Source organism: Lactuca sativa, chromosome 4 (genome assembly GCF_002870075.4).
Source record: "Lactuca sativa cultivar Salinas chromosome 4, Lsat_Salinas_v11, whole genome shotgun sequence".
Classification (NCBI taxonomy): Eukaryota; Viridiplantae; Streptophyta; class Magnoliopsida; order Asterales; family Asteraceae; genus Lactuca; species Lactuca sativa.
In genome coordinates this window covers 5,902,924-5,921,435 of record NC_056626.2, presented here as the reverse complement: position 1 = coordinate 5,921,435, position 18,512 = coordinate 5,902,924, and the positions used below count along the sequence as shown (strand labels likewise).

At 34.8% G+C, this 18,512-nt stretch overlaps 1 protein-coding gene across 1 annotated transcript; it reads left to right on the top strand.

Annotated features, from left to right (window-relative positions):
- Positions 1-6,346: 6,346 nt before the first annotated feature.
- Positions 6,347-9,724, top strand: LOC128133357 (uncharacterized). Its single transcript, XM_052770752.1, has 4 exons — positions 6,347-6,737; positions 7,212-7,981; positions 8,028-8,303; positions 8,918-9,724. The coding sequence occupies exons 1-4, from the start codon at positions 6,347-6,349 to the stop codon at positions 9,722-9,724; spliced, it is 2,244 nt and encodes a 747-aa protein (XP_052626712.1).
- Positions 9,725-18,512: the final 8,788 nt, after the last annotated feature.

The following is an 18,512-nucleotide window of genomic DNA, read 5'->3' as shown; positions in this document are numbered from 1 at the left end:
AATCCAATTCAACAAACACCTTCTCCTGACATAGACATTGAAATCGATCTTGATTTACTTTTTGAACAACCAAAAACTGCTTACAATTCTGAAATTCTAACTACTTTAATTGAAGTTATTCCACAAACAAACCAAAATGATGCAGATCAATTCGAGGGGGAACCACCAACACATACTTCCTCTTTGGAACAAACACCAAATCCTCCTTTAAATACCCAATCCCCAAATAGCGAAAACAACCCCGATGCATCATTTATGGGGGAACCTTCAAACCTATTCCAAGATGAAACTCCTGGAGAAGAACAATGGGATACTGAAACTCCAATTATTATAGCGGAAGAGAATCGCTTAATAAAGTGGACAAGAAATCATCCAACAGACCAAATCATCGGAGATCCCAACTTAGGCATTCAGACTAGAGCCGCATCCACAAATGAATGTTTATTTGGAGCCTTTTTATTCACGACTGAACCCAAAACCATACATTCTGCTATAAAAGATCCAGACTGGGTAAAAGCTATGCAACAAGAGCTAGCAGAATTTGAAAGAAACGACGTATGGAATCTTGTTCCTACTCCACCCGATGTTACTGTTATAGGTTCAAGATGGGTATACAGAAACAAGACTGACAATCAAGGAATCATTTGTCAAAACAAGGCACGTCTTGTAGTCAAAGGATATTCACAACAAGAAGGAATCAACTACGATGAAACATATGCTCCAGTTGCCAGAATTGAAGCAATTCGCATCTTTCTTGCATATGCTGCACATAAGAACTTCAAAGTATTCCAAATGGACGTTAAATGTGCATTCCTACACGGAGAGATAGATCGCGAAGTATACATCCAACAACCACCGGGTTTCGAAGATCCCAAATTTCCCGATCACAACTTTAAATTGCAGAAAGCTGTCTATGGCTTGAAACAAGCACCCCGAGCCTGGTATGCCACGATGTCAACCTTTCTCGAAGAATCAGGTTTTAAAAGAGGTTCAATCGATCCAACCCTTTTTCGTAAAATCTTTAATAAACATCTTTTAATTGTACAAATATATGTTGATGACATTATTTTCGGTTCTACTGATGAATCTTTAAGTATTAAGTTTGCAGATTTAATGAAGAGCAAATTTGAAATGAGCATGATTGGGGAGATGACTACTTTTCTCGGACTTCAAATTAAACAGTCAACTGATGGCATTTTCATCAACCAAGAGAATTATGTCAAAAACCTACTCACTCGTTTTTCAATGGAAAAATCCAATACCGAAAAAACCCCAATGGCTTTTGGATACAAAATTGATGCAGACTTAAATGGCAAACCCGTTGACCAGAAAAGATATCATGGAATGAACGGATCACTCTTATACCTCATTGCCAGTAGACCTGACATCATGTTTTCTACATGTGTCTGTGCTAGATACCAAGCAAATCCTATGGAATCCCATGTAGTTGCTGTGAAACGCATCTTCAAATACCTTAAAGGCACTCCCAAACATGGCCTTTGGTATCCAGCTAAATCCGATTTTCAGCTGAACGCCTTCACCGACTCAGACTACGGAGGATGCAAGCTAGATAGGAAGAGTACATCTGGTAGCTGTCAATTCCTAGGAGGTAGACTAGTGAGTTGGACTTCAAAGAAACAGACTTGTGTATCCACTTCAACAACAGAAACTGAATATGTTGCTGCCGCCAGCTGTTGTTCACAAGTCATATGGATGCAAACTCAACTGCGTGACTATGGATTCAAAATCTCACAAATTCCCATATTTTGTGACTCAACCAGTGCAATTGCCATTTCTCACAATCCCGTTCACCATTCCATGATAAAGCACATCGACATTCGATATCACTTTATCAAAGACAACATTCAAAAGGGTCATATCGAACTACACTTCATCAACTCCGAAGATCAAATTGCCGATGTCTTCACTAAGGCTCTCGATGAAACAAAGTTTCAATACTTCCTAGGCCGTCTAGGAATGTTAAATCCAGATAACATCCATCCTTAAACTTTTACTTTTTGTTTGTACAAAAGTGTGTTTACTTTCATTCAAAAAGAAAATTCAAAAACATTTGAAAATTGTTTTCTTTTCAAAAATACCAAAAACATTGAAATAACCAATATTTCCAAAAACATTCAGAAAAACGAATCTTCAAAAATATAATAAAAGACTTGTCGTAATAAGCTTTTATAGAACCTTGTGATTAATCGTCTCTTGACTTAATTTTCAGATGCTTATGCTCGATGAAGATTTTAAGTCATATTGATTCTCAATTGGAGTGAAGGTTCAAATCTCCTACTTTTCATAATGTATATAACTTTATTTCCTTCAATTTTATTTCATTATTGACGATTTTAAACAATCAAGGGACATAAGGTTAGGAGGTTCAGATGAAAACAAAAACCCATGTGAGAATTTGTGCCTCGTCAATCTGAATCATTGTGGAATTCATTTCTTGTGAGCTTAGGTGTGTCACTATTGCTTGTAAGGTATATCCGATTATACCTTGTCACGGTCTCATTTTTGCTTAGATATCAAAATGACCAGGGACGATACATTCATTTCTTACATACTAGACAAACTGTCTTTTATGCCACCAATCTCTACCTAGATATAAGCCAACCAAAAATAAAGTCTTGAGATCCCGTGATCCATCAACAAGAAAAGACGAAACGAAAAGGATTTCAACCACCACTTATTAAAGAAAACCAAAGATCTATCCAAATCCAATCATCAAAGACGAAACAAGATAAAGACGAATCAACAAGAAAGCAAAATCATTCACCAAAGAAATACCAAACAAAACAAAAACTCTATATTTGGTATTTTCAAACAAAGTTTAACCAAATGGTTATTTCAAAACAAACATCAAAAGATCCCTTGATTTGTTTTTTAAACCATTTTTCACTAAAAGGGATATCTTAATCCCGCAAGATAGATACTCTCAAAAATCCCAATTTTCTCAAATGTAGCAAATTCTCGATGCTAAAACAAAATATCCTTTTACAACAAATAGATATTGATCAACAAAAAGGATACCATCAAAGAACAAGCTGCAATAACAATGGATTTCCCGGGATATTGTAGCCTTCATCACTGAAGATTCTTAGTTGCAAACTGCACTATGAAAATTGCTAAACCCCTCTACATGTATTTTTCGATGGAGAGAGAGTGAACTTTAATGGTATGAATGAAGAAACCCGCTGAGTAATGTCGAAACCAGTCTTATGTGATTGATTATCTAATAATGAGACTAAGTGACCTTTCAGGAAAAGCATAGCTAAACACCTCCAATATTAGTATGAGTCGTCAGAGAGAGATATCACTCATTTTTAGTGATCATTAACTTGTTCTGCTGCCAGAACAACCAAACACCCAAGTGAAATGTGAGCTATACCTATGAGCGCTCATCTGAATCGACCTGTTAGACCACTTGTCGTCATTAATAATGCTATAAAATCTTAAGACATTTCTTTAGATACATATATGGCTACCCTTTGATAACCGAACCCGAGACTTTGATACGGAAACAAATTTCTGAAAATCTTTTACATAAGATATGTTAAACCAAGTCACAAAATTTCAAAACAATCACTATGTTATATATATATATATATATATATATATATATATATATATATATATATATATCTTATCTATTGACAAATCTTTTATCTCGAATCTTCAAAAGTTCAAAACTGTCAATATGATTATATCATACATGTCCTTATTTCAACAATGATCACATAGGGGGAAATTGTTGAAAAATATTTTGTATGTGACCTTGTATGTGACCATCACTGAAATAAGACGAACTGTTTTTGTATTATCTAACAAATATTATCAGTTATTTAAGGTTGCATGAATGCGTGATCAAAACGGAAAATACGAAAACACGCGAATGATGAAAACACATATGTGTGACTAAACAACTTCATATATATATATATATATATATATATATATATATATATATATGTGTGTGTGTGTGTGTGTGTTATATATGTATATATGTATTATATATATTTGCTATGTGTGGAAAAGTCAATAAGTTGAATAGTCTATAAGGAATGGTCAACAAAGTCAAGGAAATGAAAAGCCAAATGAAGACCCACGTTTTTTGCCTCCTACTCTACATCAACTTGCATGACCAGCCATACTCTATCACTTAAACTCAAGTACACTAGATGAAGATATTTGTTTCAATGTATATATGTATACGTGAGTTTGTGTGTGAGTGTGTGTGTGTTCATTTGTAATATTCTAACACTTCCTACAAACTACAAACACTCCCAAGAACATCACCAATCTTCATCTTCTTCAAGAACAAAGACAAATCCCTGGAGCTAAATGAAGAACACCAAGATCAAACAAGAAGCTAAGTGAAGAACACCAAGATCATCAACAATGAAATGAAGAACACCATCAACCATCTTCATCTTCTTCATTGAAACTAAAGGTTTTTCATCTTCACTATCTTTGTTCATCACACCATTTACCACCAAAAACCTCTCTTATATTAACCTCCTTCCAACCTCAAAATAATCTCCAAACACCCTCCAAATACCCTCCTTAAACCTCCTCCAAAAACCCTTTCAAATCACTACAACCATCACCACCTTGCTGTTTTTCGACATCAGAATCTTCAAGTCAAAAACGAAGAAAACTGGGTTCGTTACGAGCACAAAACGACTAGGGAGATTTTCACCATCAATTCTTCAGGACATTACCTACATCTAGAAATTTTCGTGGATGATTTTGACCACGGGAAACCCCAAAGAGACGCGAGAGAGAATTGACTATCTAGAGAGATTTCTGTTTTCGAGTTCAGAATCTTCATGTTAGAAAACAAAAAACCGAGCACAACACAGCCAAAATACTACTAGGGAGACTTTCACCATCAATTCTTCAGAACCTTAACTACATATATAAATTTTCGTGGATGATTTTAACCACGGGAAACCCCAAAGAGACGCGAGAGAGAATTGGCTATCCAGAGAGATTTACTCTGAAAATCTACATCCATCACCACCCAAAGCTCCTTCAACTTCACCATCTTCGTTGCCTTACACCACCAAAATTAAAACTTTATTCCACCTCCTAACACCCTCCAAATACCCACTCCAACCTCATCAAATCTCCTCAAACACCCTATACCCGTATACAAATACATGACTCGTGTACTTTGCACTGTTTTGTAAACAACCCATTTACATGAAAATGAACTTTTTACCGGATTGATCATTGAACAAATATCGACCAGTCGCTCCAAGAGTCCCAATATCGACCAGTCCATTCAAAGAACAAATATCGACCAGTCGTTCCATGAGTCCAGTTTAGTCAATTTATTGACGAACCTACTTGATATATATTTATATACTTATATACTTTATTATAGCTTTATGTCATTTAAATATAGTCATTTATATTATTTATAGCTTTATGTTATTTAAATACAGTCATTTATATTATTTATAGTTTTACGTCATTTAAATACAACCATTTATATTATTATAGCTTTCAGTCATTTATAGCTTTCATATTTATACTTATTCCGCAATTATTATTCTTTATATATATCTATATCTTATACCTTTAACTCATATATCTGTCACACAGTAACTGGTAACCGAGCCTTTTGTTGTGGTAATCAGATTTTTATATTTCCAACAATCGGTATCTGAGCTGATATAAAAGGAATAATATCCAACAATTGGTATCAGAGCTTGTGTGATTTACCTTGAAATTTTTGTCGAAAAACTTTTGGTTATAGTGTTTATAAACCTTCCATATGTTTTTCTTTAAAATTTTCATTTTAATATCACTTGTTCGAACTCCTTTGAAAAAAATTCAAAAAAAAATGTCTTTGGCAAATTACTCCAACATGAACTCTGTGTCCATTGCAAATAGCTTAGGATCTGGTTCACGGGCACCCATACTTATTCCTGAAGAGTATAATTCGTGGGTTGGCCGTATGAATCTTCATCTTAACGCTATAAATGAAGATATCTGGAAGTGTGTAGAAGGAACATATGTTACTCCAGAAAATATGGCTACTCTTGCTACAAATCAAGCCACTCAAACCGATATCATAAGAAAGTTGGAACTCCAAGCCAAAAAGGAACTTGTGTCTGGAATACCTCATAGTATTCTAAGTCAAATGGATGACATTATGATGTTAACCGCAAATCAAATTTGGGAAAATTTGAAAAATCGTTTTTGTGGAAATAAAAGAATTATCGGAAACAAAAGAACATCTGTTTTGAATGAATTCGATAATTTCAAAATGCTTTCATCATAAACTATCCATGATACCCATGATAGGTTCAATTTGATTATGGTTAAAATGAACAATTTGGGTATTAAAAAGACACAACACGAGATAAATCTCAAGTTTTTAAACAATCTTTTCGAAAGCTGGAAAATGGTTAAACTCATTATTCAGGGAAATCCAGCTATTCATACCGAATCTTTGTATAATTTGTATGGAGAACTTCAATCGTATGAATCCTCGATTGACCCACCAACTACTGCAGCTTTTGGAGGACCACTTGCTCTTGTGTCCACAACTTCACAAAACCAAACACCTTTCATTGATCAAAACTTTAATCATTTTAATCATACTACATCTTTTCAAAACCAAACCTTCCAGTCTGATTCGAATGATGAAGCAGATTATCAACAACTGTGTGCTTTGGTTGCAAACACAAATCTCCAGAGATTTATCCCAAATCATGGTCAATCAAATTTTAGACCAAATTTTCAACCAAGACCATCTTTTGGAAAAAATAACTCAAGTTTTCAACCAAGACCATCTTTTGGACAAAATAACTCAAGTTTTCAACCAAGACCATCTTTTGGACAAAACAACTCAGGTTTTCAAACTAGACCTTACTTTGGACAAAATTCTCAAAGACCTTCCTTCCAAAATAACTCAAACCAAGGTTTTCAAAACCAGGGATTTCAAAACGATCCCAACTCAGGTCATAATCACAATCCAAACAACAGTTTTCAAAATCAAAACAGAGGTTTCCAAAATCAAGGTTACAACAATCAAAACAATGGTTTTCAAAACAACCAAAATTTTGGATTCCAACAAAACCATTCTCAACCTTCCCAACAAGCCCAAACTCAAGCACCTGAAAGACTTCCGATTAAGAGTCAAAAGGATGACAGTGATGAAGATGTGATCATTTGTCACAACTGCAAAGGAACAAATCACTATGCCAGAGAATGTCGAGCCAAAAACAAAACCAAAATCAAAGACTCAACATACTATGCTCAAAGAGCCGATGAATTGAAGAAACTGGAAAACCAAGAAAAGAAAAAAGCATTGATGGCAATCCATGAACCAATCGTAGAATACTGGCCAACATCTGATGACGAAGCGGATAATGAACAAGCACAATCAAACTTCTGCTTCGTAGCTGGTGTTGAAATACCTTCAAGAGCTCCAAACGTCATAGAACAGGTATGGTCTATGATCTCTGAACTTGGTTTTTCCAAAACAATTTTTGAGTCCCACATAACCAAAATTGAGACTAGTCTGGAAACCGATCTCAAAACATATCATGACATAATGGTCAATTATGATATTTGCAAGTTTGAGTTACAAACCGTGCAACTCAAATTTGGAGAATCAACAAGAACTAAAAGCAAATTGGAAAGAGACGTTGAAAGAAAATCAGAAGATTATAATCACGTCTTGGAACAATTAAATCAGTCCCTAATTCAAAAAAGGGATTTGGAACTAAAGAATCAGTCAATAATTTCTTCTGAAACAAAAGATGTTTTAGAAATGGAAATCCTTCAGTTGAAACAAGACTTTCAAGAATCAACTGATAAATACAATATTCTAAATGAAAAACTGACTGATTCTTTAAAACAAATCAATTCTCTTAAAACCGAGAATAAAAGACTGATATGGAATATGGATTCTATCAAAGTTGCTAGAAAACAAAGTGATGATATTTTCACAAAGGCAAACACCTTAGGAACTGGCAAAATTGATATGAATTATAGACCAGGAATTGGAAGAGAATCCTTTGAAATCTACTCTACCAGATCTTTTCACATCTGTTAATGAGGAAGATTCAGATGACGAAACAGTTATCAACTGTAGTCCAGATGATACTGCTTTCAGTGTTTCCAAAAAGTCTTTCAAAAGAGTTGTAAATTCTGAAACAAACTCTGCAAGTTCTTTAACTCACCAAATCAAACATACCGATGGAACCACTAAACTCAAAAACTTTTTGAATGGAGAAAATTCCTCTTATGAGGATGGTAGTACTTCTATACCAACTGTTTTTCCTACAATGACTTCATCAATTGTTGGAAAAACTAGTCTGGGACAAAAATACTCCAAGAAACAACAAACAAGGAAAAAATCCATTCAAGTCACCAAAACCCCACTTATCATGCCAAACATTTTTGAAAACCAACCAAAGAAACCAGTTAAACCCTACGTCATACCTCATAAACAGGTTTCCAAACAAAAACCAAAACCTTTTCAAAAACCTTTTGAAAACCGCTTTCAAGATATCACTTTTAATCATTCAAGGAACTTTCAAAACCATTACATCAGAAAGTTTCAAACCATCATCATCAAAAAGCTTTTCAAAACCGCCCATCACATCCCAGATATGAAGAAAAATTTTCAAACAAACCTTCACATCTAGGATATCTTTCACCAAATCACAAATCTTATCAACCCACAGGTTTTCAAAAACAAATCACATTTTGGGTAAAATTGATAGATCAAATCAAACCTCAACCATTCCATCATCATAAACCAAACCATTACAATAATGTGAAGTCAAATGATAAAAGAAATTCATCAAGCAAAGCACCCAAAATAACAACTGACAAACCAGGACCCATTCAGATTTGGGTACCTAAACTTTCTGTCTGATTGCAGGTACTTAATGCTGGAGAACCCAATGATGATACATGGTATATTGATAGTGGCTGCTCCAAGCATATGACAGGAAACCGGAACTACTTACGTGACTTCAAACCTATACAAACCAATCAAGATGTTACCTTCGGCAACAACATGAAAGCAAAAATCAAAGGTTATGGAAACATAACAAATGGTAATTTTACCATAAAGAAAGTTGCTTTCGTCGATGACCTGAAACACAACCTCATCAGTGTTTCTCAACTATGTGATAACAATCTTGAAGTTCTTTTCACCAAACAACGAAGCTTGATCATGGACACCAAAACCAAAGATGTTATAGTTGGTTCTGACCGTGCCGGAAATATGTATCCACTTGACATGGATCTTATCTATGGTAAACCCGATATATGTCTGCTATCTAAAGCCCCAGCAGATATTAGTTGGTTATGGCACCGTCGCCTTTCCCATCTAAACTTTGGGTACATCAAAAAATTAATCGGCGATGATCTTGTTCGAGGGCTACCACTTCTGAAGCTTGATAACGAAACTCTTTGTGCCGCATATGAAAAAGGAAAACTTTCCAAATACACTCACAAAAGCATCTCAGAATCTAGTGTATCCGAACCACTAGAGTTGTTGCACATAGACCTTTGTGGCCCTGCCAAAACCCAAACCATACAAGGGAAGAAGAACATTCTTGTTGTCGTTGATGGTTTCTCGCGCTTTACTTGGGTCTTTTTCTTAAGACTAAAATCAGAAGCACCTGAAGAGATGATCAACTTCATCAAACAAATCGAGCTGAAGCTGAAACGACCTGTTTGAAGAATCCGAAGTGATAATGGTTTAGAGTTCAAAAACAATACTCTAGATTCATTTCTCAAAGACAAAGGAATTGAACATAACTTCTCAGCCCCATACACTCCACAACAGAACGGTGTTGTTGAAAGAAGGAACCAAACTCTATGTGAAGTTGCAAGATCAATGCTTATCTTCGGTGATCTGCCACAATACTTCTGGGCAGAAGCAATAGCCACAGCTTGCTACACTCAAAATCGTTCCTTAATCCATAAACATCTTCATAAAACACCATATGAAGTCATTAACAACCGAAAACCAAACATCAAGTTTTTCCATATTTTTGGTTGTCGATGCTTCGTAAGGAACAATAAAGATCACCTTTCAAAATTTGAATCAAGGTCGGATGAAGGAATTTTCCTTGGTTACTCATTTTCTTTAGCTGCTTATAGAGTACTGAACAAACGTACCAGAGTAATTGAAGAAAGTACCGATGTTCATTTCGATGAATTTTATGTCAGGAAATTGGATCGTGAACATTTTGGTTCAAAAATGATTGAAAATATTTTTCAAAATCCAATTCAACAAACACCTTCTCCTGACATAGACATTGAAATCGATCTTGATTTACTTTTTGAACAACCAAAAACTGCTTACAATTCTGAAATTCTAACTACTTTAATTGAAGTTATTCCACAAACAAACCAAAATGATGCAGATCAATTCGAGAGGGAACCACCAACACATACTTCCTCTTTGGAACAAACACCAAATCCTCCTTTAAATACCCAATCCCCAAATAGCGAAAACAACCCCGATGCATCATTTATGGGGGAACCTTCAAACCTATTCCAAGATGAAACTCCTGGAGAAGAACAATGGGATACTGAAACTCCAATTATTATAGCGGAAGAGAATCGCTTAATAAAGTGGACAAGAAATCATCCAACAGACCAAATCATCGGAGATCCCAACTTAGGCATTCAGACTAGAGCCGTATCCACAAATGAATGTTTATTTGGAGCCTTTTTATTCACGACTGAACCCAAAACCATACATTCTGCTATAAAAGATCCAGACTGGGTAAAAGCTATGCAACAAGAGCTAGCAGAATTTGAAAGAAACGACGTATGGAATCTTGTTCCTACTCCACCCGATGTTACTGTTATAGGTTCAAGATGGGTATACAGAAACAAGACTGACAATCAAGGAATCATTTGTCAAAACAAGGCACGTCTTGTAGTCAAAGGATATTCACAACAAGAAGGAATCAACTACGATGAAACATATGCTCCAGTTGCCAGAATTGAAGCAATTCGCATCTTTCTTGCATATGCTGCACATAAGAACTTCAAAGTATTCCAAATGGACGTTAAATGTGCATTCCTACACGGAGAGATAGATCGCGAAGTATACATCCAACAACCACCGGGTTTCGAAGATCCCAAATTTCCCGATCACAACTTTAAATTGCAGAAAGCTGTCTATGGCTTGAAACAAGCACCCCGAGCCTGGTATGCCACGATGTCAACCTTTCTCGAAGAATCAGGTTTTAAAAGAGGTTCAATCGATCCAACCCTTTTTCGTAAAATCTTTAATAAACATCTTTTAATTGTACAAATATATGTTGATGACATTATTTTCGGTTCTACTGATGAATCTTTAAGTATTAAGTTTGCAGATTTAATGAAGAGCAAATTTGAAATGAGCATGATTGGGGAGATGACTACTTTTCTCGGACTTCAAATTAAACAGTCAACTGATGGCATTTTCATCAACCAAGAGAATTATGTCAAAAACCTACTCACTCGTTTTTCAATGGAAAAATCCAATACTGAAAAAACCCCAATGGCTTTTGGATACAAAATTGATGCAGACTTAAATGGCAAACCCGTTGACCAGAAAAGATATCATGGAATGAACGGATCACTCTTATACCTCATTGCCAGTAGACCTGACATCATGTTTTCTACATGTGTCTGTGCTAGATACCAAGCAAATCCTATGGAATCCCATGTAGTTGCTGTGAAACGCATCTTCAAATACCTTAAAGGCACTCCCAAACATGGCCTTTGGTATCCAGCTAAATCCGATTTTCAGCTGAACGCCTTCACCGACTCAGACTACGGAGGATGCAAGCTAGATAGGAAGAGTACATCTGGTAGCTGTCAATTCCTAGGAGGTAGACTAGTGAGTTGGACTTCAAAGAAACAGACTTGTGTATCCACTTCAACAACAGAAACTGAATATGTTGCTGCCGCCAGCTGTTGTTCACAAGTCATATGGATGCAAACTCAACTGCGTGACTATGGATTCAAAATCTCACAAATTCCCATATTTTGTGACTCAACCAGTGCAATTGCCATTTCTCACAATCCCGTTCACCATTCCATGATAAAGCACATCGACATTCGATATCACTTTATCAAAGACAACATTCAAAAGGGTCATATCGAACTACACTTCATCAACTCCGAAGATCAAATTGCCGATGTCTTCACTAAGGCTCTCGATGAAACAAAGTTTCAATACTTCCTAGGCCGTCTAGGAATGTTAAATCCAGATAACATCCATCCTTAAACTTTTACTTTTTGTTTGTACAAAAGTGTGTTTACTTTCATTCAAAAAGAAAATTCAAAAACATTTGAAAATTGTTTTCTTTTCAAAAATACCAAAAACATTGAAATAACCAATATTTCCAAAAACATTCAAAAAAACGAATCTTCAAAAATATAATAAAAGACTTGTCGTAATAAGCTTTTATAGAACCTTGTGATTAATCGTCTCTTGACTTAATTTTCAGATGCTTATGCTCGATGAAGATTTTAAGTCATATTGATTCTCAATTGGAGTGAAGGTTCAAATCTCCTACTTTTCATAATGTATATAACTTTATTTCCTTCAATTTTATTTCATTATTGACGATTTTAAACAATCAAGGGACATAAGGTTAGGAGGTTCAGATGAAAACAAAAACCCATGTGAGAATTTGTGCCTCGTCAATCTGAATCATTGTGGAATTCATTTCTTGTGAGCTTAGGTGTGTCACTATTGCTTGTAAGGTATATCCGATTATACCTTGTCACGGTCTCATTTTTGCTTAGATATCAAAATGACCAGGGACGATACATTCATTTCTTACATACTAGACAAACTGTCTTTTATGCCACCAATCTCTACCTAGATATAAGCCAACCAAAAATAAAGTCTTGAGATCCCGTGATCCATCAACAAGAAAAGACGAAACGAAAAGGATTTCAACCACCACTTATTAAAGAAAACCAAAGATCTATCCAAATCCAATCATCAAAGACGAAACAAGATAAAGACGAATCAACAAGAAAGCAAAATCATTCACCAAAGAAATACCAAACAAAACAAAAACTCTATATTTGGTATTTTCAAACAAAGTTTAACCAAATGGTTATTTCAAAACAAACATCAAAAGATCCCTTGATTTGTTTTTTAAACCATTTTTCACTAAAAGGGATATCTTAATCCCGCAAGATAGATACTCTCAAAAATCCCAATTTTCTCAAATGTAGCAAATTCTCGATGCTAAAACAAAATATCCTCTTACAACAAATAGATATTGATCAACAAAAAGGATACCATCAAAGAACAAGCTGCAATAACAATGGATTTCCCGGGATATTGTAGCCTTCATCACTGAAGATTCTTAGTTGCAAACTGCACTATGAAAATTGCTAAACCCCTCTACATGTATTTTTCGATGGAGAGAGAGTGAACTTTAATGGTATGAATGAAGAAACCCGCTGAGTAATGTCGAAACCAGTCTTATGTGATTGATTATCTAATAATGAGACTAAGTGACCTTTCAGGAAAAGCATAGCTAAACACCTCCAATATTAGTATGAGTCGTCAGAGAGAGATATCACTCATTTTTAGTGATCATTAACTTGTTCTGCTGCCAGAACAACCAAACACCCAAGTGAAATGTGAGCTATACCTATGAGCGCTCATCTGAATCGACCTGTTAGACCACTTGTCGTCATTAATAATGCTATAAAATCTTAAGACATTTCTTTAGATACATATATGGCTACCCTTTGATAACCGAACCCGAGACTTTGATACGGAAACAAATTTCTGAAAATCTTTTACATAAGATATGTTAAACCAAGTCACAAAATTTCAAAACAATCACTATGTTATATATATATATATATATATATATATATATATATATATATATATATATATATATATATATATCTTATCTATTGACAAATCTTTTATCTCGAATCTTCAAAAGTTCAAAACTGTCAATATGATTATATCATACATGTCCTTATTTCAACAATGATCACATAGGGGGAAATTGTTGAAAAATATTTTGTATGTGACCTTGTATGTGACCATCACTGAAATAAGACGAACTGTTTTTGTATTATCTAACAAATATTATCAGTTATTTAAGGTTGCATGAATGCGTGATCAAAACGGAAAATACGAAAACACGCGAATGATGAAAACACATATGTGTGACTAAACAACTTCATATATATATATATATATATATATATATATATATATATATGTGTGTGTGTGTGTGTTATATATGTATATATGTATTATATATATTTGCTATGTGTGGAAAAGTCAATAAGTTGAATAGTCTATAAGGAATGGTCAACAAAGTCAAGGAAATGAAAAGCCAAATGAAGACCCACGTTTTTTGCCTCCTACTCTACATCAACTTGCATGACCAGCCATACTCTATCACTTAAACTCAAGTACACTAGATGAAGATATTTGTTTCAATGTATATATGTATACGTGAGTTTGTGTGTGAGTGTGTGTGTGTTCATTTGTAATATTCTAACACTTCCTACAAACTACAAACACTCCCAAGAACATCACCAATCTTCATCTTCTTCAAGAACAAAGACAAATCCCTGGAGCTAAATGAAGAACACCAAGATCAAACAAGAAGCTAAGTGAAGAACACCAAGATCATCAACAATGAAATGAAGAACACCATCAACCATCTTCATCTTCTTCATTGAAACTAAAGGTTTTTCATCTTCACTATCTTTGTTCATCACACCATTTACCACCAAAAACCTCTCTTATATTAACCTCCTTCCAACCTCAAAATAATCTCCAAACACCCTCCAAATACCCTCCTTAAACCTCCTCCAAAAACCCTTTCAAATCACTACAACCATCACCACCTTGCTGTTTTTCGACATCAGAATCTTCAAGTCAAAAACGAAGAAAACTGGGTTCGTTACGAGCACAAAACGACTAGGGAGATTTTCACCATCAATTCTTCAGGACATTACCTACATCTAGAAATTTTCGTGGATGATTTTGACCACGGGAAACCCCAAAGAGACGCGAGAGAGAATTGACTATCTAGAGAGATTTCTGTTTTCGAGTTCAGAATCTTCATGTTAGAAAACAAAAAACCGAGCACAACACAGCCAAAATACTACTAGGGAGACTTTCACCATCAATTCTTCAGAACCTTAACTACATATATAAATTTTCGTGGATGATTTTAACCACGGGAAACCCCAAAGAGACGCGAGAGAGAATTGGCTATCCAGAGAGATTTACTCTGAAAATCTACATCCATCACCACCCAAAGCTCCTTCAACTTCACCATCTTCGTTGCCTTACACCACCAAAATTAAAACTTTATTCCACCTCCTAACACCCTCCAAATACCCACTCCAACCTCATCAAATCTCCTCAAACACCCTATACCCGTATACAAATACATGACTCGTGTACTTTGCACTGTTTTGTAAACAACCCATTTACATGAAAATGAACTTTTTACCGGATTGATCATTGAACAAATATCGACCAGTCGCTCCAAGAGTCCCAATATCGACCAGTCCATTCAAAGAACAAATATCGACCAGTCGTTCCATGAGTCCAGTTTAGTCAATTTATTGACGAACCTACTTGATATATATTTATATACTTATATACTTTATTATAGCTTTATGTCATTTAAATATAGTCATTTATATTATTTATAGCTTTATGTTATTTAAATACAATCATTTATATTATTTATAGCTTTACGTCATTTAAATACAGTCATTTATATTATTATAGCTTTCATATTTATACTTATTCTGCAATTATTATTCTTTATATATATCTATATCTTATACCTTTAACTCATATATCTGTCACACAGTAACTGGTAACCGAACATTTTGTTGTGGTAATCAGATTTTTATATTTCCAACAATCGGTATCTGAGCTGATATAAAAGGAATAATATCCAACATAGTGAAATTTGGAAAATTTTGAAAGTAAATCAAATTAAGGGTTGAAGTTTAAGAACATTATAATGAATATATCAGACAAAACGATGTATTATGATGTGTTTGGGTACCTAAGCTTATATACCCTTAAGTGTATATTCACTTTTCCCATATATATATAGGGAAAAGTGAATATACCCTTAAGGGTATATAAGCTTAGGTACCCAAACACATCATAATTTATCGTTTTGTCTGATATATTCATTATAATGTTCTTAAACTTCAACCCTTAATTTGATTTACTTTCAAAATTTTCCAAATTTTACTATTATCTTTCTCTTATATCACTATTTGCCGAACATCTATTAGGTTATATATATTGTACTTGAAAATAAAAATTATGTAAGAGGAAGATAAATGTGTAATTTATAAAATTCATGAAAGTAAATCAAGTTAGAAGTTAAATTATAAGAACATTGGACAATTACAATGTATTATATGATACAAAACGACGTAGTATAATGAGTATGGGTACCTAAGCTTATATACCCTTAAGGGTATATTTACTTTTCCCTATATATATATATATGTGAAATTAAATATCATCCTACCTTTTATTTCTACAAATTCTTCTACCCATTTAAATAATAACATGTGTCATATTATTATCTTAAAATATCTTTGAATTTCATTAAATAAACATTAAATGTTACACATGTCATCATTTAATTGAAGGGTTTTGAGCATTCTAACACTCTTAAGGTGCACATGCAACCCTAAATACCTTGGATCTATGTTTTCTCTATCATACATGCAAACTTGAACTTTCCAAGGTATTACCCTATATAGCATACAAAACTTTGATACTTGGGTAATAAAACAAGTTAGATGACATACATTTTCTTGTAGCTTGTTGCTTGGAGCTTTAAGAGCTTAGTGCCCCAAGATACTTGGGTAATAAAACAAGTTAGATGATTTTGGCTCTTCTTTTCATGATTGTCTTGCTAACCTTGATTTGATGCTTGCTAGGTGTGAGAAGACTAATTTAGTTCTTAATTGGGAAAAATGTCATTTCATGGTGAAGGAGGACATTGTTTTAGGCCATAAAGTATCCAAAGCGGGGATTGAGGTGGATCGGGCGAAAATTGATATTGTTGCTAAATTACCCCACCAACTAATGTGAAGGGCGTTAAGAGTTTTCTAGGTCACGCGGGTTTTTACCGCCGCTTTATTAAAGATTTTTCTAAAATTACTAGACCTTTAACTCAGCTACTTTTGAAAGATGAACCTTTTAATTTTTCTAAAGAATTTTTAGCATCTTTTGAAATTTTGAAAGAAAAATTAACCAACGCCCCGATCATTATAGCCCCGAATTGGAACTTACCATTTAAGATAATGTGCGATGCAAGCGATTATGCTTTAGGAGCTGTACTTGGCCAAAGGGTTGACAAGCACTTTCAACCCATTTACTATGCAAGCAAGACCCTAAATCCGACCGAAGAAAACTACACCACAACGGAAAAAGAAGTATTAGTTGTGGTGTATGCCTTTGACAAATTTCGTCCTTACTTAATTTTTTCTAAAACTACTATTTTTACTGACCACTGTGCTATTAAGTATTTGTTTGCCAAGCAGGATGCAAAGCCAAGATTGATTCGATGGGTGCTTTTACTACAAGAATTTGACATCGAGATCAAGGACAAGAATGGGATGGAAAATGTTGTTGTTGACCATCTTTCTAGATTAGAAAATCCAGCAAGGGACGAGATGGATGACAAGGGAATTGAAGATAGCTTCCCGGAAGAGTACTTGATGGTGATTATGGGGGAATAACCATGGTATGCAGACATTGCAAATTTCTTGGCTAACAACTTTCTTCCAAAAGGACTCACTCATCAACAAAAGAAGAAGCTTTTTTTTCAAAAATTAAATATTATATCCGGGATGAGCCCTATCTTTTTAGGAGTTGTGCGGATGGGATCATAAGAAGATGCATTTTTGACAAGGAAACCTGAGACATATTAGAGCATTGCCACAATAGACCGGCAGGTGGACATCATGGGGTACAATTCACTGCTAAGAAAGTATTTGATGCGGGGTTCTATTGGCCTACAAGTTTAGAAAGATGCTGCCACTTATGGGAGGGAGTGTGATGCTTGCGAAAGGACGAGTAATATTTCTGCAAGAAATGAAATGCCTCAAAGGAATATTTAAGTTTGTGAAATATTTGATGTGTGGATTTCATGGGACGATTTCCTTCATCCAAAGGTAATAAATACATACTTGTGGCGGTGGGTTATGTGTCAAAATGGGCTGAAGCGCGAGCATTACCATCCAATGATGCAAGGGTTGTGGTGAAGTTCCTAAAAAAACTATTTTCTAGATTTGGAGTACCCAAGGCGTTAATTAGTGATAAAGGAACCCATTTGCTAATGACCAACTAGCAAAAGTGTTGCAAAAATATGGTGTACGCCATAGATTTTCAACACCGTACCATCCACAAACAAATGGGCAAACCGAGGTCACAAATAGGGAACTCAAAAGAATATTGGAAAGATCGGTGG

Bases quoted from the DNA above. Each gene is read 5' to 3' on its own strand.
- LOC128133357 (XM_052770752.1), top strand. From the start codon at position 6,347: ATGAACAATTTGGGTATTAAAAAGACACAACACGAGATAAATCTCAAG. The intron at 6,738-7,211 runs GTCAATCAAATT...ACAACTGCAAAG, and splicing joins GAGATTTATCCCAAATCATG to GAACAAATCACTATGCCAGA. The intron at 8,304-8,917 runs GTTTTTCCTACA...GTCTGATTGCAG, and splicing joins GTAGTACTTCTATACCAACT to GTACTTAATGCTGGAGAACC.